The 22,574-nt window shown below is 35.5% G+C and overlaps 1 protein-coding gene and 1 pseudogene across 1 annotated transcript; both read right to left on the minus strand.

Moving 5' to 3' along the window:
• Positions 1–2,949: 2,949 nt before the first annotated feature.
• Positions 2,950–6,383, minus strand: LOC132277524 (uncharacterized; annotated as a pseudogene).
• A 2,859-nt stretch (positions 6,384–9,242) lies between these two features.
• Positions 9,243–22,093, minus strand: LOC132278679 (uncharacterized). The gene is made up of 7 exons (XM_059780523.1): positions 21,527–22,093; positions 21,326–21,414; positions 21,017–21,143; positions 10,499–10,594; positions 10,243–10,365; positions 9,715–9,977; positions 9,243–9,576 (listed from the first exon to the last, which is right to left on the minus strand). The coding sequence occupies exons 1-7, from the start codon at positions 21,687–21,689 to the stop codon at positions 9,466–9,468; spliced, it is 972 nt and encodes a 323-aa protein (XP_059636506.1). The 5' UTR covers positions 21,690–22,093; the 3' UTR covers positions 9,243–9,465.
• Positions 22,094–22,574: the final 481 nt, after the last annotated feature.

Genomic DNA, 22,574 nt, shown 5'->3' on the forward strand with positions numbered 1-22,574 from the left:
ATTTCCACTACATGAAGGCATTGTTCTTGTTTCTTTTTTAGGACCCAACACTCCATTCCATACAGCATAATTGGTCTAATAACCACCTAGAAAATTTTCCTTTTAACCTATGTGTGATTCACTAATCACATAAAATCCCGCCAGCTTGTCCAGCCTGATCCAATTCTAGTGGTTACATCACTATCTCTCTCTCCATCCTTTTGTATTATCAATCCTAGATAACGAAAATGGTTATTTTGAGTAAGCTTTTGGTTTTGGAGTTCTACCATTATATTTTCAATATCCGAATCTTTATCAAATTTATACTCCATATACTCGGCTTTAGTTCGACTAATTCTCAAACCTTTTGATTCTAAAGCATTTCTCCACATTTCTAGTTTTATTGCCAAGTTCTCTTTGGAGGTATCCTAGAGCACAATATCATTGGCAAACTTCATGCACCATGGAATCTCGTTATGGAATTCTTTTGTTATTTCATCTAAGATTATTGAAAATAGATACAGGCTTAAAACCGATCCTTGGTGCAATCCTACGTTCATGAACAACTCACTAGTATCACCACACATAGTACGAACTTTAGTTTTTGTATTCATATACACATCTTTTAGTTTTTGTATTCATATACACATCTTGGATTTACAAAGGAATTTTTTTTCTTTGTAGGGCCCACCAAATTATATATCTTGGCACCCTATTATATGCCTTTTCTACGTATATAAAAATCATTTGCAAGTCTTGTTGCTTACTCCTACATTCTTTAACTAATTGCCTAAGCAGGTATATAGCCTCCATTGTTGATCTCTCTGGCATAAATCCGAATTGGTTATCCAATACCATGGATTCCTTCCTAGTCTTTGTTCTATTACCCTTTCCCATATTTTCATTGTATGTCTCATTAATTATATTCGTCTATAGTTGCCACAATTTTGTAATATCCCCTGTATTTATGTAGATTGGTACTATTGTATTTTTTGTCCACTCGTTTGGCATCATGCCTTGTTTTAGTATGCTGTTAAACAACTTTGTTAGCCACTTAATTCATATGTTACCTAACGTTCACCAAGCTTCGCTTCTATAGGTATACAGTTTTTTAAAAAATTATTAGTTACAAAAAAATAAAAAATAAAAAGAGTTTAAGATTGGCTAATGGATACACTATACAACACGGAAATTTTGTATCTTGCAGATGTGCATATGATATTTGTATTCTCAACTATGCATCAAAACATAAACCATAAAATAAATAAAGAAAATCCACACACACAAACACACACACGGAGGGAGGGAGAAAGAGAATAGCATGTTCGTATCTGCAACACAAGTGAGTCAAAACAAAAAATATTCACAACATATACACATGCATATAAATGTGTCAAGATGAAATACAAATAAGAATGGTATAAAGACTAGCCTCTAAAATTGGAACGAAAGAGGAACCTCTTCAAAACCCTAAGTGCAATGCGTTCGTTTGCGACAATTGAACATATAGCCTGTTTTTGCCTCTCTCTTTTTTTTTCTTTTTTTCCCTCTCTTTTTTCTTTTCTTTTTTTTTTTTCATTTTTGTTCTTCAGTTTACCGGTGATTCGATTATCCATCCCAAATCCAGCCCAAAGGCAATAATTGTATTCAGTAATCAACAATCAACTATTTTTGGGCCCAAATACAATTTATTAGGGAACCTAATCTTGTCTGGAAAAAAATATTAACAAGAAGAAAAAGGAAATTGACATTTATTTTGTGAGTAAAAATGACAATACAAAATTTTACTTATAATAAAATAGGAACAAAACAGTAATCACTAACTCCCTTGTTCTTTCTCCCTTTTCTTCAATTGTGTGACAATAATGAAAATAGTTTTTAGAAGGTTAACCAACCTCTCCCCCTGCCTATTTCTTTCCTTTCCCATCCTTCCTCTTTTTTATGTCAGACATATGGTAAGTTTTCCTTCCTTTTTCTTCACTTCCCTTACCTTCTATCTCCTCATTCAAAAATACTCAGGTACAACAAGTGGTGGATGCACAATAAGAATAATAGAGACCCACACAAAGAGAAATATGATATGGAAGAGTAAAGAAATTATGGGAGTGGAGTAAGGAAGCAGTAGGGAGTTTATCGTTTATTTATGTTTTATTACATATAAGTGAAATCATATCCTATAAACGAGAAATACTGGAAAGATTGGTGCTACAACCACCCAACAGTAAAGATGTCAGTTACCAAACCCCTATAAATTCCATGCCCTAAATAATTTTGATCTTAGACTTCTGTCAACAAAGTTTATCTTTGTTAAACCTCAGCCTTATTACTTATTTTTTTGGACAGCAACTTTTACCCTCATTTTTTATTCTCTGGCTAGAGTTCACCATATTTATCAAATTCAGCAAAATTATTGAGCAAAGATTCAAAGAGTGGCCAACATTTGTTTGAATTTGTTCCTAAATCTTATGTTAACAGCCGAACTACTGCATTTCAACTTTACCAGGATTTTGATCATTGCTTAAATTTGATTGGTTACTATTCTTAACCACAAATCAAACTCTAATACCATTCCTTCATATTGCATAGACCCCATGTCAATGCCCACTCTAATGAAGACGACTTACCAGGTCAAATGTGTATATCTGCCGTTCTGCATAGACAACATACAGGTATACATAACAACAACAACAGTCTCAAATCCAACTTACTTTATGTACACAAATTTTTTTACCAGATTCAACCAAGTGTGTATACGAGTAACCATCATCAAATAGTACTTCTACACAAACAACTGATAGAACATGCCTAAACCAGAATCAATGTTCTTTAGCATATGGTTGCTAAAACTGAACTCAACAAAGCCTTAACCATGCACTCTGTTAACTGCTCAGAAGACTTGAAACAGAAATGAAAGAATTAGAGTCATAATATGAACTGTTATTAATCTCATCAATAACAGACAATCATCCATCAAAGCAAATAAAAGAAAATCATCTCATTATTATAGGTGATCAACAGTTCAAAGTCTAACATCTGAATTGAGCAATAGACGAACTTTAAGAGAACAAGATCCACAAGGAAGCACAATTGATGCCGGCAAAGCATCCGACTTCTGTAGAGAAATCTTACTCCCATCCCTCAACAATGAATACCCCATCTTCTCCAACTCGGAAGTATCAATAGAGAAGTAATCACCACATCTGCACTGGTAAAAAAGCTCCAAAACTTCATCAGCATCTTCAACCATCAAATCCTCTAAGCTGACATCATCTGCAGCTACTGCATCCTGTAGCAAAACTCGCAGTTCAGTATCATAAACTGCACGTGACCTTCGATTGCCGAGGATTTCCCAAGCTCTATGTATCTCAAGAAATCTTCTCCCGACTCATGGTGAGAATTGGAAGTCTTAGATCTCTTTTGCAATTTATCTGGATGAGAGTCAAGGATAGCAGACCGGTAGCTTGTACGGATTTCTTCATAGCTTGCATCTTCCTTAACACCCAAAACATCATAATGGGTTTTGTGGTTCAAGTTGTTGCCACAAAACATGATCACAGTTCCTTCATCAAATCACTTCTGTTGCAAACGCCAAAACACATTCACATTTGGACCTTATACAATTTTTTTTTTTTTTTTTTTTTTTTTTTTTTATAATTAAGATAATTCATAAAAAGCGTTCAAAAGGGGAATGCGTCCCGAATACAACACAAGAGGCACACGGAACCCTAAGATACAAGGAACTCAGAAAATCAATCATCTCCTCAGGGGAGGAACAATGTCTACCCGAACCCCAACAACATAAAGAAGTAATAAGGAAAGATTTAAGGACAAAAACCGAAGATTCCTCTCCTTCAAATGATCTATTGAGATCTTTTCAGGATTGGGAGTTGGACGACGTTTATGGATTTTTGGAACGTTTATATTGTCTTGAGATTTGTCGCATAGGTAGGGATTCTCTTGTTTGGGTGCCTTCTGCTCAGGGTAATTTCGAAGTGAGATTCTTTTTTCGATGTCTTTCGGATTCTGTTAGGGTTACTTTTCCGTGGAAGGCAGTGTGGCGTTCCAAGGTGCCGCTCAAAGTGACATTCTTTGCTTGGACAGTGGTGTGGGGCAAGATTTTGACGCTTGATAATTTGAGGTGGCGAAAACAAATCACAGTTAACTGGTGCTGCATGTGCAAGTGTAATGGAGAGTCGGTTGTTCATCTTCTTTTGCACTATCCATTGGCTTTTGATTGTTGGAACCTTTTGTTGGGTATCTTTGGGGTTTTGTGGGTTATGCCTAGATCTGCGAGAAGATTGATGGATGCTTGGAGGGTGATTCGGGGGAAGACCAATTGAGACACTTAAGATGTCTTTTGATTTGTTTTCAAGCGGTCTCTGGTATGAAGATTTAACATTGGAAAGAGTGAGTTAGTCCCAATTGGGGTGGTTGAGGAGATCCATAGATATGCTGATATCCAGGGGTGTGGGGTTGCCTCTTTACCGATTTCTTATTTGGGACTGCCTTTGGAAGCATCATCAAGGAGGAATTCCATTTTGGGACCCAGTGGTTTTGCGCTTTGACTGGAGGCTCGCTAGTTGGGAGATACAATACCTGTCGAAGGGGGGTGTTTAACTCTTATAAAGAGTACCCTTTCGAATCTTCCAACACATTCCATGTCCCTTTTTCGGATGCCTATCTCAATCGTCATGAGACTTGAGAAGACTCAGAGGGACTTTTTATGGGGTGGTATGGGAAATGAGTTTAAATACCACTTGGTGAACTGGGAGGAGGTGTGCACCCCTATCCAAACAGGGATGTTGGGGATCAGAAGATTGGAGTTTTTCAATAAGGGTTTGCTAGAGAAATGGATTTGGAGATTTGGGTGTGAGAGGTCACGATTTTGGAGGAGAGTTATGGCTTGTTAGAGTGGGGAGGGAGTTGGGGGTGGTTTTCGATGGAGGTGAGGTATCCTTCAGGGGTAGGGCTTGGAAACTTATCCAGAAGGGATGGGCTGAGTTTTCCAAATATTACACATTAGTCCTACTAATTTGAAGTTCCAATTCTATATAACCTTTCTACAATCAGATTAATTACATACAATTAGATAAGCATCAAAATTATGTATGACATAAAAAAGCAAATTGAAAAGGCCTTTTGTAACTCATTATTCGATGCTTTCAAGTAAAGATTTCCCCATGTTCTGTGTAAGTAAGGGCTCTCAAAGAATTCAGTGAAGACATTACGCCCCATACCTATTAAACCAGTAAAGAAAATGTGCATACTAAGGAGGATCATCGAGTGCCCCATTTGGCTGCTAAGAAAGATAGCTGGAAGTTTCCATTTACTAATTAACGAGAATTATTTCTATCACAAATATCTCAAAACACAGTTACCCATCAATCTAACTGTACAAAATCCAATGAATCTAATTACATATTCCACGGGAACAAAATCAACAGTGGTATGGATCAGTTCGTCCCTCAGTTCCTTTTCCTCAAATTTTTTTTTCTCATAAACCAAACAGTTCGTAAGCTGTTTGCATGAAATATGAATTTGAATTGCACCACTCTCTCACGTGCCAGAAAAATTATTATTCACGAACTACAACAATCATAAATCTGAAGGCTGTGCATCTACCATCCCAACATTACATAATACAAGCAATCGAGAAATTAAGGTGTAGCAGAAAGTGACTTAAACTTGGAAGATATTAGTCGATTGGGTTGCCAATATTCTTTCTAAAGAAAATTCTGGAAAATTGTTATTAACAAATATCACCGTGCATTTGAATGAACGCGAGAATGGAAAGTGAGGAACAGAGCATAAGAAGAACCAAAAAAAACCTACTATATATATATATTTATATATATATATATATATATAAAACATTTATATAGATATGCATATGCATCATGATCATCAACAACAGCAATAACAAAAAATTTAACACTATCGAATCAGAAGATTATATGTACCTTCCTCTGTCAATGCCCTCTTTCTTTGTTGCCAACCTAGTTGCTTGGGTTAGAGCCTCCTACACGGATCGCATTGGACCTGATTTTCAACTCAAATTAAATACAGAAGAAGAACCAATTTTCATGAGTGAAAAGGGGTGGTACGACGGACCCGATTTATTTAGAAGGAAGACATACAGGTACTACAAAAGTCCGGTTCTGTGGTTCCCACTATCCAAAGTTCCAAACAGTCCCAATTTTTTGTTTTTGTGTTTTTTTTTTCCCTCCTTTCTATAATTCTTTAACACACAAAACTTGTGAATTTTTGACACGTGCTTAAGAACAATCCTTAAATCCTTTTATCCTCCCTGCTGACGGCCTACTCTCATGCTGACACCTGTCCAAAATAATAATAATAATAAAACATGGGCAATGCCCATTTAACCGGGTTAAACCCGTTTCTCGTAATCACTCTCTTCTCTCAATAATACAACTTAATTAAAATTCAGTTCTTCAATTCGCTGCAACTGACCCATTCTAATCTTCCCATCTCTCTCTCCATCTTAATCTTTAATTTGTTTGCGTTTCAAAGAGAGATCTAAAAGTTTTAATCCCACAACACACAGAATTGGAACTCAATCCTTCAATTCAAAAACCCTAGATCTGACTCTCTCTCTCTCTCTCTCTAAAAATGTCCGGAAGAGGCAAGAGTGAAAAGAGCTTGGGCAAGGGAGGTGCCAATACTAAATAATTTCAGTACTATATAATAATTTCTTGATACAACGTATATATGAAAATGAACACAAAAAAAAATCAACCAAGTATCTTGTAGATATAAGAGAAAAGACCATTGGAGTTGAGTTGGAGAATTGTATATTTAAGTTGCAACAAATGATATTTGTAGTCTTGTCTTGATTCTTGGTTTCAAGTGTCCCTCTGGTGGTTAATTGTTAGAGGGCGGAGAGACGGTGCAAGGCTCGAACACTGATTTCTTAATACGAAGAGCAACCTAACGACTCAAACAACCAGCACTTGCGTGCTAATAATTCATTTACATTTCACTTCTAAAAATAATATCTTTTTTATTTTTTAGAAAAAATAATGTTGATTGCGAATATAAAAAAGTAAAGTGTGGATCTTTTCAATAAAATCTGTTCATAGAATATGACTAATAAATTTTGAATTTTGAGAAGTGCTGATAACTGTGGCACTTGCAGCCACTCTAGTGTGAATTATTTAAAAATCAATCACAGCAAGTACTGTTTCAACTAATCACAATAAATACAGTATTTTATAAAATTTTATGTTTGCTAATTGAATTTTTATTTTTTTTATTTAATTTTTTTTTATCCTCAATTGAAGACATAACTCGTTTATATTTTCAATTTATTCACCTGCAGAGATACAAATCCTTGTACAGAATCCTTATGAACCAATTATTTAGCTCAAGGGTGTCTCCAATTAGTAGACCCTCCCCATTGCCATTTACCAACATCTCCCTAGCTTTCTTCAACAATTATTTCCATGTCAATAAATTATAACTTTCACCATAAAAATAATAATAATAATATTAATTAACAATAGTCTAGACTTCTCATCCTGTATATTCTCATTCGTATACTGAAGGTAAACGTGTTAGACTTCTCATCCCGTACACTCTCCTCATACTTAATAATTTTAAATATATAAACAAATTCCAGAGAATGACAAATAAGTCATACTTTTCACTTTTATAGAATCAATGAATAAATCTTTTCTTTTTTTTTAACCTGGCAATAAAAAAGTATACGATATTTACAAAGCTCAACACAACCAAACAACACAACACACGAAAGCATAGGACATTCCTAGATCAACACGCATAGAAAGCCTATAAAACCATGAGGTCAGAAGATAGTACATAGGGACTACCCACAACAATGACAAGAAAGAGGGTTTGACAAAAATCAAAACCCATATCCACAAAGTCCATAGTCACCAGATAAACCATTGCCTATGTACCTCCTAAGTAATTTGGTGAAGGCGATATAAGACACCCCATAAGGTCCACTGCATCAATATAGATACCCAAAATAACGTACCAACCACGCTGATGGAACAGAACCATCATGACTGTTGATTTTTAAGACTCATTCTGACATATCATTAGATGACGTGGGTTTCGGGAAGGACCCAAAGTCGCCAACCACCGAGGAGGAGGAAGAATCAAGTTCGCCGACAAATTCCTAAACTTTAAAACCTTCACAAAAGATAAACAACTTCAACCCTAGCAACCAAAACACCGCTGATAGTTCGATGCTCCACCGGACCATTATATTCCTGGACACACATCCACATACCAAAATTGGCGCCGTCTAGCACTACCATGGATGCAAGTGATGAACAGTTACGGTGATAAGACATGTCCATGGCTGAAACAGATGGACTGGAGCTGCTACAAAAGGAAAAAAGCAAACCAGCACCAGGATCAAAAGGATAGTTGGTGTGGCCCTCCCCCAAAAGATTACCAACACTCCAAAAGCCATTAAGGAGCACCATGACCACGAACGTTGCCAGCCAGCTATAGTTCATAGCGCGGGGCGAATACACACCGTAATCACGAAGATCATGAGTAAAGGGAAGCTATCCTAAAGAACAACTAACCACCGCCAGAATACTTCGGACTCTGATCAACAGAGAACCTTAATAGAGAGAGGAACCCCTACAGAGAGTGGAAAGAACAAACCTGATCTATATTACGTAGTATTATTTATATTACTAAAACAGAACTCGGACCAAATTGGAGCATGAAAAATACAGAAACTGATCTCAAGGGCTAACAGCAGTGGCTCTCGCAGTTGGGTCCGAAGATGCCCACAAGTTTAATTCGATGCACACGGAACCAATCTATAAGTCTACCATAGTTTTATTCATAGGAGCATAGGACTTATGATCCAATAAAGTGAAAAATAAGACTTCTTTGTAATTCTCCTAAAAATAAAATGAAAAATGATATTCAAAAAAAAAAAAAAAAAAAAAAAAAGAGGGAGAGAGAGGGTTCTCAAACCAGAAGAACGGATATCAAAAGGCCATGCATCCCTCAAATTCTCTGATGATAACAAGAAGAAATAATAAAGGCAGTCAACTAACAATACATGAAATGTTGTGTATAAAAATTTTGCCAATACAATGAAACAATGCTACAAATTAGTACATCAATTACCCTTTGCATGTCTAACTATTTTAAAAGCCCCAGCCATTAGCACCCGACTTTCCAACTTCAAAACATCATGACCAAGCTCACCACCATGTATTACAATTACAAAAAATTAAAAATCAACTAGGAAAAAAAAAAAAAAATTAAAAATGAACCCTCCTCAAAAAACCACCACTAAAAGAAGAAAAGAAAATGGTACAAGCTAGAAATGATGTGATAACAGCGTGCATATAAATTTCAATGCAGCCAGTTTCGTGTGGGTATTTTCAGAAGTTTCCATGGCACAGTAAGTGTTCTGTAACTCCCTGCAGAGTCTCCGGACTGACTGTCCATTTGTTGGGAAAAACCCGATCAAGCACTTACAACACCAGAGACCCAAGGAACAACCAATGGTGCTTTCGGGTGGGAATTTCTGTAAGAGTCCGAATATGTCCCCTTGTAATTCACTTTGGGATTTTCCGCCTGCATTTAGCAAAAGATGAAAAACAAGAATATCAGACTGGTCTGAGATTCAGGTAAGGTTAGTTTGGCATAAAATTTAACAAATAGACATAATGAACCCCACAGCACAACTTAATGAGAATGTACGCCAAAGCTTACATATTTCAGCCAGCACTCCCCATTTTTGTGTTCATAAATATCCGGGGAATGACATCCTGTCTCAGATGGGCAATAAACCCATATATTGCATTTCTTTTCATCTGGTTTGCCATGTCTAGCCTGATCCAAGCAAGCCTGGCAACATTCATATGCACTTTCTTTATGGTGGGTCAGGCCCCATCTGACAGCAGCACCACCATAATCTGTATGAAGTTCGGTATGACATTCTGGAGGAAGTTTCCTGCCAGGTAAAATCTCTTCATCTGGAGAGAACATACATATCTTAGTAATATATAAGAGAGTCCAAGAAACAAATACTCCTAAAATTTGTCCTTTAAAATGTGGGGAAAAAATGAGGGAAAGAATAACTAAACAAGGAACACTTGAAAATTTTAATTATGTAGACAAAAATCATCAAAACTGGGATCAGATTTTACTTAAAAAAAATACATATATATATATATATAGAGAGAGAGAGAGAGAGAGAAGGAAAGAGGTTTAGAGTGAAATGAAATACTGGCTCGTTACCAAACTCTTCCACACCCTCCGGTTTGTCATCGTGTTCCTTGTGAATGATATCAACTGGTAACCAAAGACCAATTTCTTCTGACAGCTGAGCCCAATTAGACTTCAAAGCTTTTGCTAGCATCCCTACAAAAACACATTCCTTTGCAATTCTAAGAAACAATAATTCATTCAAACAAAAATGTCACAAAAAGCCACTCACAGACAAACTGTTGATTTATCTCCCATGAATAAAATAATCTTTAGGAGAAAATTTTACCGGCTTCCTCTGTCAGAATTGTTGAATTCAAAATTTTTCCACGCGTAAATTGAATAGCTTCTTCAAGTTTTTCTTTGCGCCAGCTTTCGACTGCTTCTGCTCATCAAAAACAGTATCACCAGCAAAACTGGTAACGTAAGGGCCACAAAAATAGAAGAATTTATGTTATAGACACTACAAAAATGTGAGATAGATACTTACATTAGATATATCATTATAACTGCTTATTCACATTATCATGCAACTGATATCTGCTTTGTTGAAACATATTAATTACACCCCTCTCTAACAGCTTAAGCCTGAGTAGTTAGTAATTATCATGGCAATAGAGCAGGAAAGCCCATGGTCCAATCTAGGTGCCTTCCTAACACATAATTTGTGAGAGGACTTGCACACGTGAAGGCGGGTATTGAATATATTATTACACCCTTCTCTAAAAGCTCAAACTTTTAAAGAACTTCGTGGTTATCATCTATGTTAAATGGGCTCTAGAATGCCAGCTATTTAGACATTACTTAGGAAGATTCTCTGGCCAACATGAGAGTATATGTCTACACAACGTTTTAGTTTCAGATCATAAATTCTAGACTGGCAGCCTTTTTTTTTTTTTTGGGCAGGGGTTGAAGGTGGGGAGTTGAAGTACAAACTATTAGAACTCATGAACGAGGGTGTAAAGGGGTGAACTAAACTCTACAAATATACAAAAAGCAAAGCCAAAAGGAAGAAATCAAAATTCAAGAGGAACCCCAGGATCAACCACCAAGAGAAAATCACCAAGCTGACATAAAAAGCCAGTACAAGTAATTAGCAACAAAATTAAGATTTTGCTCCAACGTATCAAGTGCTTATTAGTATCTACAGATTGTGCGCTAAATTTACAAGTTGATTCAGAAATTAAGAAATACTTTAGAAATCAACAATATACATTTGCACTACTTGGTTAATTGCAGATTGACTAGTTCCAGGAGCCAAACCCAAATCCAATAAGTATTTTAAAATGAATCTGTTTCCTACTACTCCACATATGTGCACATAACACATATTCGTAATGCACTTTAAAAAACATTTCCAATTTACTGATTTACAACACACACACACAGACTTCATCACATTATAAATATAAAGTGTATCAAAAAGCCTCTGGCAAAAGCAATGATACTTTTTTTTTTTGGGGATGGAACCATATTCATGAACAAGATTCCAAAACATCCAGAGAATGAGAATCAATATTGCAGAGTCAGAGATGCAAAAAGTGGAAAGATCTAGACTCCTGTAACCCCAAGGACATCAATGAGAACAAAGGATGCCAATGAATCTTTGAAGAATCATTGAACCAAAACTGAAAAAAATTAAAGCTACCATTTGATTCTCGTAAAAAAGAATGTTTGTCCATCAGTGAAGAACCATAATGTAACAATTAAGATAGCTAATGCATCATTGACCGATGAGGATGAAGTGATTGATTGAAGACCGTCAATTAATCAAATCCTAGGAAGCACGGACACGTCTAAAAGGGCAAATAATCCGTGTCGGACACCAACCCACGCCCCGACACGTGTCGGACATGCCAAAAAATGTGTCCGGATATTTTATATTTTTTCGAATATCCGGACACGTCGTGGACACACTTCCGACATGCCATGGATACATGTCCAACACACATGTCCCATTCTTGGGGATTGTTAAGAAAGTTTTTTAAACAATGTTGAGTTGAAGTGTAAATATTAGGAGCTGTTTAATAAATTTCAGTATTAGGATTGTAATTACATAATTACTTAAAAACTTGTTTCATAAAACATTTTTATATTCAAACAAATAGATATTTATTCTTATATTTTAGTTCAAAGGTTCGAACTCTTGCACGATCATCTCTGACTCTCTTGTTGTCCCACCAACCAAGCTTCGCTACCGGTTAATGGTCTCTCTATCTCTTTCTCCTCTTTCTACGCTTTTCTCTCTTATTCTTCGTCCTCTTTTCTTTCTTCTTCTTGTTCTTCACAAAACCTAAATACTTCTTTTTTTTCCTTTCACAATAAATTTCTTTTTGTCTCTTTTTCCTTTTTCCTTTATTCCCCATGAACATTTTTCTCTTCTATGGATTTTTACCTTTATTTTTAACCAAGGCCTAATTTTTTTTTCCTTTGTTTTTTGTTTTTTTTCCCTCTTTCTTAACCCTATTTCTACCATTCTTTCTTTTTCCAGCAAAAAACAAAAAAAAAATTCTTCATTATGAGACTATAAAAAATAATATAACTCTTAATTTCTTAAAGTACAACATCATATATATAGAAAATATATTTCTTATTTGCTGTGTCCGTGTCCTAATTTTTTAGGATTTGCCGTGTCGCCGTATCCGTGTAGTGTCGTATCTATGTCCCGTATCCGTTTCCGTGCTTCTTAGATCAAATCAATTGTAGTTTCAATGGCTAGGGCACACAACAAATTCCAATATAGAACAATGTCAATCATGTCGCCCCATCATGCAGCCACATTGTTTTAAAACAACAATATTCCATGGGAAACAGATACAATAGGCTTGCTTACATAGAAAACTGAGTCTCACCTCCTTCAATTTGTCTACAGAGATCCCATTCTTTTGATAATGTGAAGACAATATAGGACTTTCTCATCATCCAAATGACTCAGAAAGGACTTCAAGAATTCTTTGGCCGTGATGTAAGGTGTAAACTAAATTTCTTGTATGTACGAACATATTCAGGATTTCACAAAATTCATGTTATCCTTTAGATGCAAATTGCATTTTTGTCAAAGTTCCTTTTTCTTACCAACCCCTTCCTTGATCCATAGGCTCCAACACCCAAAGGAAGCCAACAAGCTACAAGGAGGGTCAATTTAGATGTCACATGACTAAAAACATGTCAATTCCCCAATAAAACCTAGGATTTTCCAATACTCCTTGTATATTAAAAGGGATTTGAGATTATCTAGCAACCTTTAGTCTAATTCAATTACATATTGCAATAAGTCAAGGTTAGAGATGCATGAAGGACTGCCCCCTTTGTCTTTGGTGGGCCCTAAAGAGAGAGAGGAATAGGAGATCATTTGATGGGGCAGAATCTCCTTGTGGTGCATTTAGATTTTCTATTCTTAGTTCTCTATTCTTTTGGGTTCAGGGCTCTAATTGTAAATCGATGGAGATTCTCTTGGATTTGTAAATATCTTGAGGCTATAGGTTTTTGTGCAGTTTGTCTAGGCCGCCTTTTGGGCGTTTTTCAATGAATACTTATCAAAAAAAAAAAAAAAAATTCAAGGTTCAAGTTACAATATAATTTGGCAGGTTTAAAAAATTCATCTGAAATCCAACCCACCATTCTTTTTATATAAAATTTCTTATAAGTAGTAATTATTGGTGAAGAAACAAAATTCAAAACTGATTTGGTTTTTTTCTATCATATTGCACTCTAGAGAATTTATTTATCAAAAATATATATATTGCACTCTAGAGATTTCTTAAATACTAAAAAATCATTAGGAAAAAAAAGTGGGAAACGCGTTGGGTTGAAGTGGCTACACGAGCTCTAAGTCATGTATAATAGGTTCATCAAAACTTGCTAACAATTGAAGTTGATTGTCATTTATAAATTTTACTTGTCAAAAAAAAAAAAAAAAAATCCAGTCATATCCAACCAACGCGAACTCCAAACTTTGACTCAATGCTATTACAGGAACAAAAATAACTTTGAATATACATAAATACAACACATACTAGAAACCTACAAAGGCGAGAGGAACAATATATTAACAAATCATGACTGACTTCTGAAATCTCAGAAGAAACAGAAAAACTTATTGAGCTGTCTGGACATTGATAAAATGATACATAAACACATACTGGGTTTGCCCTTTATTGAATTGATAACATGATATATAAACATGCAGGAGTCCTTTAAATTTCATGGAATGGCTAACCTCACTCTAACATTTAATCTCGCCCATGACCCATCCATTTGAAGAATGACCCGTCTGTGAATTTATTGTTCATTTGTTCTTCTCCTTGAAGACACATATGTGTGTAAATACATTTGTATGCGTGATCTACAATTTATCTCTTCTTCATTTTTCTAAAAAAAAAAACTTAATGCATACAAATATACATTTATGTTTTAACCAACATCTCTCTTTCTCTCTCTCTCTCTGTGGAAACATTGTTTGCTCCTCACTCAATATATATATATATATTGGTAAGTCACTCAATATATATATATATATATACACACACACACACAACACACGCACGCATATAGACGTTAGCAGCAACACCACAATCGTTTTCTTTTCTCCTCGCTAACCCAACTCCCCACACACCATTCCAGATCCCACAATGCATAATTTAAGTCAATGAAGAGAGGGAGATATCATGTCATTCTAATTTCCATCATTCCAACCTCCCCTCAGCTGCATTGGATGCTGCAAGACAGGTGCATTAGTCTCAACACACTCTGTGGAATCAAACTTCTATACAAATCGCTTCCTAAACTGGCATGGAAATATCCTCCACATCTATTTGCTTGTAACACTTGCAAAAACAAAAGACCACCACAAAGCTTCCAAACTGAAAAGTCCAGACTGGCTAAGGGACAGAAAATCAAGTCAACCAAATGGTCCAACAGTTATTTCCAACGAACCATAATGCCAGAACATAATTTGCATACTTCTTCTTCACTTCCCACCATAGAGTTCAAAATCAAGAAAGTGTGAATGACATAAATAGAGAGATTAGAGATTAGGGAGAGAGCAAGCAATTAGAGAGAGAAAATGGTTGAAATGAGGACTAACTACAATGGAACAATTAGTAAAACAGAGGGAAAGTAGAGAGAGAGAGAGGAGTTCCAGAGCGTTCCTTTTTAATGTGGATTTAGTTCAGCACAAGGCATAATTGAACACATCAGACCAGAAGATGATGGCTCTCAGGTGGCATTTCAAAATTCAACATACCAAAGGTTATTGTTGCAAGCAAATCAGTGAAGATCAGAGAAGAGTAGTCACAGAAGATTGCTTTTAATACTTCTCGTAGAATAAGAATCCTTGAAGAAAAATATTAGATTTTGACAAGAATTTGCACTTCTTTTTTTTTTTTGATAAGTAAGAATTTGCACTTCTTTTAATAATTACTCTTGTTATAGTAAATTGGGTTCCAGAGAAAGATGTCTTCAATGAACTAGGTATGGAGAGAGAATGTTAGATAAAGAAAGATGTGTGTGTGTGTGTGTGTGTGTGTGTGTGTGTGTGTGTGTGTGAGAGAGAGAGAGAGAGAGGAGTGCAATTAACACCATTGGAGGAGCATAAGCGAACACAGATCGACCAATGATAACAACCATTCATTGCACTCCCCATTTAACTGTGCGCCATCAGTTAGTCATCATATAATGAACAAAAGTCATCAACCGAATCTGTTAACTGAGATTATTGGGATCTCTGCAAGAGGAGGGAGTTCTCCTGGTGGTTAAGGCTCATCTAGGTACAGCAAGAGTTATAATGGACATTTTTGAGGAGGAGTTTCATTCGACTGCAGGTCTCATGGTTAGCAAGGAGAAGAGTTATGTGTTCATTCTAGTGCTGTTAGAAGAAAGAGGAGGTTAATGAGACTGTTGCACTTCAAATAGGGTCATTTCCCGATGCCTTATCTTGGTCTTCCCTAGATGAGTAATGGTTTGAAGAGAAACCTGCTCTCCTTTGTTGGATAAGGTTACTGCTAAGCTCTCTGTTTGGAATGGGATGCATTTATCCATGGCAGGTAGAATTGAACTGTTTAGGTCTGTCCCTACATCTTTTTCCTATTATTGGACTGCTGCTTTCAGTTTGCCTCAATCAATTAAAAGGGACCTTACAAGGAAACTGAAATCTTTTCTCTGGGGCACAAAGGAAAACAAGGCTAAACTCCATCTACTCAATTGGAATAAAGTTTCTTTGCCTAGGAGTGAGGATGGGTATGGTTTGAAAAGGGTGGAATATATTAGCTATTTGTTGTTTAGTCTGGGATTTTTTTCAAAGTACAGATCCCTTGTGGATTGAATGGTTTAAGGCAAAATATACCAGGAAATCAAACTTTTGGACCTATGTACCAAGTTCTTAAGATTCTGCCATATGGAGATCAATGCTGCAGGTCAGAGATTTATGATGCAAAAATTGGAGTTTTCAGTAGATGGGAGCTCTTTTAATTTTCTAAGGGATCCTTGATTTAATAGGAAGATTTTAATTCAGCAGTGGCCTTATAGGGTTTGGAGATTTTGTCGAGCGAACAGAGATGACACTGTTTCAAGATTTATCAATCAGAAGCAATGGTATTTTCCTTCTTCCTTTCCTGTTGAGATTGGAGAGCAGCCGAGAGCTAAAAGGACTGTTTCTGGGCATCACAGAATAGATTGGGTTTTTGGAAAATTCAGTTTTAAATGTGTATGGAATTCCTGCAGATTAAGTGGTCAAACAACTCCTTGGAAGCACTTATGTCGGAACTCTTGCAGACCTAGGGTGGCTGTGACTGCTTGCCTAATCATTCTTGATGCTATTCCTTCTTTTACAAATCTCAAGAAGATGGGTTTTTGCCATCGGTATGTCACAGCTGTTTTAAGAGTGATGATTCTATTTATCATCCTTTTGTGCGTTGCTCTCTTGCTAGTAATATCTGGACTTGGTGGTACTCTTAATTGGGATGCAACCAGGATTTTGCTTCACTTGCGGAGTGTTTAGGTTGGTGGCAACGATTTGCTGCTGGTTCCTCTACGAGATCAAAGTTTGCTAGAGCTTTCTTTTCCTACAATTCTATGGAGTCTTTGGACAGAAAGAAATGGTAGATTTTATGTAAAGTCTGCTAGGTCTGACACTCAGATTGCTATGGATGCTACTTTGGAAGCTGCAACCCTTATGGGGCTGTCTATGGAGGACATTTTATGCCTTATGCTGAATTTTTCTGTCTTGACTTTTGTTTTATTTTTATTTCTTTCTTGTACTGGAAGTGGTTTATGTCCAGTGTCCAGTATGTTTGATGTATTGTGAGGGTATGCCCTTACTTGTTCCTTTGTACTCATTGTTTCTTTCTTTATTTAATACAAATACCCATTCAGGAAAAAAGAAAAGAGAAAGTAGAGAGAAGGAGAGGACAGAGATGATAAAAGGAGGTCAAATAGACTTTTTAATTTTATTAATAAAGAAATTTTGACTTTTTACTTTAGAATCATTAATGAATGATGGATCGGTTTCTACAGTGTTGGGCAATCACAAATGGTATATGTTAGGTTCCAATGACTAAGGTTAGCAAATTTCGTATACATGAATAATGTATTTTTAGTTAGACTAGTACGTCTTAGTTGAGAGTGAAGTGAAAGTTTACTCCAAGATGAAGATGAGCTTCAACAAAGATATAGTCTGTCAACTTCGTCAACAAATGGGTAAAAAGGTAAATTTACACCATAATGCTCTCTCATCAGTTAGTATTATGGTCATGAATTTAAATTTCAAAGTTTTCAAACTTATTTAGAATTAAACATGAGTTTTAATATATATGCATGTGATTTTGAAATTCTTTTTATCTATTAAGTATCAATAAATACCACTCACCAATCGATCGTGAGTATTGGGGATCGATCGTGGTTCCCTGATGCACAATACAGAGTACACTGGACCATTTACAATCTATAGAAATTTAGTGTCGATCAATTGTAGAACTATGTTATATCAATAGCAAGTGTCCAGTAAGGTTCATTCGATAGGATAGCTCATGACAATCGATCGAGGTCTTGTAATGCAACAATCGTGAACTGTTAAGTCTCGATCTATAGGACAGCAGATGGCTATCTATCGTGGACTCCTTTGGATCGATCGTGGCATGCAGAAAACAGAGTTATGCTAGGATTTAAATTGCTGAATCATGAACTAATCCAAATACTTCCTAGGATTGTTTATAAACAGTACTGATCTCTGAAACCTAGACAATGCATTCAGAGAGCTTTTTTCATAAATTCATATATTTCTAAAGCTTGAACATTTTTGTTTGTTTTTCACAAGGATCAAAACCTCATGTTCATTATATACTTCATATTGCTGAGAGTTTTTCTTGTGAGAGATTTTTTTCTTTTAGTAAATGTTTTTTTGGCAAGAATTAGAGTGCATATTTTTGTTTTTCCCCATTCATCATACATTCTTGTATTGGTGAGTAGATGTGTTTTTGGTGTTAAAACATTCATTGCTAAGCAACAAGATCAATTTAACACTCATCAGACCAAACAACCAGATTCATTGGTGAGTAGATGTGTTTTTGGTGTTAAAACATTCATTGCTAAGCAACAAGATCAATTTAACACTCATCAGACCAAACAACCAGATTCTTGTTTCAACTAACTAGTGGTTGAGATCAATCAATGAAGAAGCAGGTTCGAGAATACTAACTGTTATAGACTGAGAAATTGATGACCTAGAGATCTGAGGGTACTGAAGATTTGGTATTAGCTGTGTCGAGAGATCAATTAGGAGTCCGAGAGTACCGAACTGTGACCTGATTGTACATCTCTTTCTTCATAGTGGATTGATTTGCCGGACTAGGTCCCGTGGTTTTTTAACCCTTTTTGAGAGATTTTCCACGTTAAAATCTGGTGTGACTTTACTGCTTTATTACTGCATTATTATTGCTTTTAGTGATTTTGTTTATCGATATCTGCAATAATATCTTTGTTTGTTTTGGAAGGCAATATAACCAGATTAATGGTAAATTTTAAATTGCTTAAAAGTTCCACAAGACCTATTCATCCCCCTTCTAGATCTAGGTGATCCAGACGATTCTTGCACACTTTATATCTGATTACTAATGTTTTGTCTTAGTTGATTATCTCAACGGTATAAGGGTATAATATTCACAATATTCAAAATATATGTCAGGCGCAATGCGCGTCATACATTTCCATTCATATTTCAATGGCAAACTGGTGGTAGTGGGCTAATTGCAAAATTTTGGATAAATTTAACAGGTTATTAGACGAGAATAATTCATGGGGCCTTATGTGCAATATTTCAAATTTTGCTCTAAAAAAAATGATATTGACAAATGATAGTAATAAAGTAGTGTCGCTGATCATTTCTTATATCCTATATTTTCAAGGATAGAAGCTCCTCAATTTCCAATTATCTGTTTGTCTTTCTCAACTTCAGTTTTCCTGAAGTAGTAACTAATCCGATAGTTCTTGCAAGTTTCTAGAGATATGTGAAAATGGCTTGGTTTAATGGCTCTTTAATTTCCTACAAATAATATTATGGTGAACTTATGTCTTAAAATTATAAAAATTCATAACAAAAGATGGAGCTAGGAAAATACATAGAAGCATGAACGTGTCTGATAACTACAAATATTTTGGAGACGAAGGAAAACCAAATGAAAGATGCAAAGACAAATGGAACTTTACTTCAGGAAAATGTCTTAACATATTGAACTGTAAAGGTATTTTACAGCTACATGCTATTGAAGCATCAGGAAATCTCTTCCCTGAAAGTTTTGCAAAATTTTGTCAAAGAAACATTACACTACAATTTGTGACTCTTTGATGCTGTGAAATGTTCATCAGGAATGAGTTTTCATAAAATTTCAGGGGCTGACCATCAAATCTAAGAAATCCATGGAAGCAGGTTTTGTACCAAGAACAAGATTTTGACAAAATAAAAAAAATAAATAAAAAGAAGATTTACCCGGATAATGTTATTCTTTATGAGAGCTAACTGGAATCAGAATCAATATATAATTTTTCATTCATGGTGTGGTTGCACTGTCATTGGCTAAGTACATAAGAATCATGGCAAATAAATGGCTCTCGAGTTTAGAAAACATTTTGTTTGCAGTTGATTTATTTTTATTCATTTAATGGAATTCGATAAAATGAGTTTGTTTGTCTTGATTATAGTCAATAGTTTACAAATTCATAGCATGGCACCGTTCAAGCATATGTACAAGTAATTAATATATCACAAAATGCTACTACTACATAAGTACATTCATATCTAACAAAATGATCCTTTTTCAGGATGAAGGAAAAGGTAGAATGGAGGAATTATTTTGTCCCCTATATGCTCAACAGTGGTCACAATATGCAGATGCTTGTAATCTACATTTCAACAAATTCAAAAGTAATCAACTATTTGACCACTTAAAAATCTTAAGTAATAGTTAATAACAACTTGCAATTACATTACACTTGAACCTTCTAGAAGCACTTCAAGACTGTAGTACATAACTATATTGGCATCATGTTCAAAATCAGTAAATAACCTAGAATATTAAAGCGCAACTAAAGTCAATATTTTAAATCTTGTTCTGCAATGCAACTAACAACGCAGAAATTAAATATTAAAATATGATGTAGCATATGCTGCATATGAATAGGAAAGAGTTACCTAAAACTTTTCCAGATTAACAAGAAAGAAATAGACTACTTGCACAACGACAATTTTACAATGCAGATAAAGAAACAATAATGCACGACATTGCTAAGTTACTCAGTGATCTTGAAATGCACCCACCTTGCTGATCACTTGCATTCAAGCCCTTCAACCTTTCCAGAATCTCATCCGTGATCTTTTGTTTCAAGTGCTGGGGCAATTCAAGTATACTTTCTTCACTAGAGAATTCCTCCTTTATTTTTTTCACCTATACCACAACATTGTACTCTCTCCATTACACTACATTTAACCAATTGACTAACTATGAATAGCATAGAAAACCCAAATAAATACCCACAACTCGAATTCAACAAATCAAAATTTTCAACTTTCCAAAAATTACTGCACTATAATTGCTACAAAGACCCCAAAATCTAAAATAAATCTTACCAATTCAACAAGTTCTATGGGTTCCAATTCCTTTCGTATCCGAATTGATTCTTCCATTTTTCTAATCTGATCTGGGGTGTACCTAAAATCTGTATAGGGAAAGCCCATCATCAAGCAAGCAATGAATGAACAATAAAGGAACAACACATTGTACTTAGTCATCTACAAAAACCCAAATCAGCAAAACCACTGAACTGGTACCTTTTTCTTTTTGTGGATCGTTATATGGGTAGATGTAAAGAGAAGTATAGAGAGAGCGGAGAACATAGAGAGCAACACCGATGTTGAGTATACAAATGATGAGAGCGGTTCGCTTGTAGGAATACCATTTGCCTCTCCCACATCCCCACTCTGCCCTCGCCATCTTCCTCTGCTCTCTTTCTCAATTTCGTCTCCATCCCATCATCTCCTCTCCCTCTCTCTCTCTCTAACTTTCTCTCTCTATATTTATATATCTCTCTCTTCCTCTTCAAAAACCCAGAAGAAATTGGAGAATGTTCCTTGAGATTATTGGATGATATCGATCTTCCTCTGTTTTCTTCTTCAACTTCGTCTCCAACCCATTATCTCATCTCTATCACTCTAATCATGTTTCAACAAAAACCCACAAAGGGAAAATGTTACTCGAGATTCTTCTTCCCTCCAACGGATCAGTCGATCGATTGAAGCAATCAAATGATTCTTCTGTTTCGGGGGTCGCCAAATTGTGCTTTTGCTTCAAAATAAAAGGGATTTATCTGCGCTAAAAGAACAGTAAAGCAAACAAAATACTACTACTGTAGTTTAATCATTATTATACTTATGTGGGATATGTAGGTAATATAATATTAGGTACATATTATTATTAGGTGCCAATAAAATTTTTTGTTTTCAAATTAGGTGCTAATATTAGATATCTAGGATATTAGGTGCTAATCTATCATGTCATTACTATGAGCTGATTGTACTCACTTGTTTGCAATTTGATGATTAATAAAACTATAAAATATTATTGGAATATTAGGTATGGTTAAGTTGGGACATATAGGTTGGCAATGATGGTTTGGTTGGTTGATACCTGTCACACTTAATTATAAAATGCTTTTTTTAAACCTAATTATACTATGCTAAGATGCTTGGGATCTTATATCGGGTGAGTTGGGCGGGCATTGCTAGTGAAATTCATATTATAGAAAATTAGAAGAGAATATTTTATCAAATGATCTTCACCTATTTTTAAGAAATATTTTAATGTAAGAAGAAGATGATG

This window comes from Cornus florida, unplaced genomic scaffold (assembly GCF_030987335.1).
Source record: "Cornus florida cultivar Cherokee Brave unplaced genomic scaffold, ASM3098733v1 CherokeeBrave_3.0.0_Hap2_Chr10, whole genome shotgun sequence".
NCBI lineage: Eukaryota > Viridiplantae > Streptophyta > Magnoliopsida > Cornales > Cornaceae > Cornus > Cornus florida.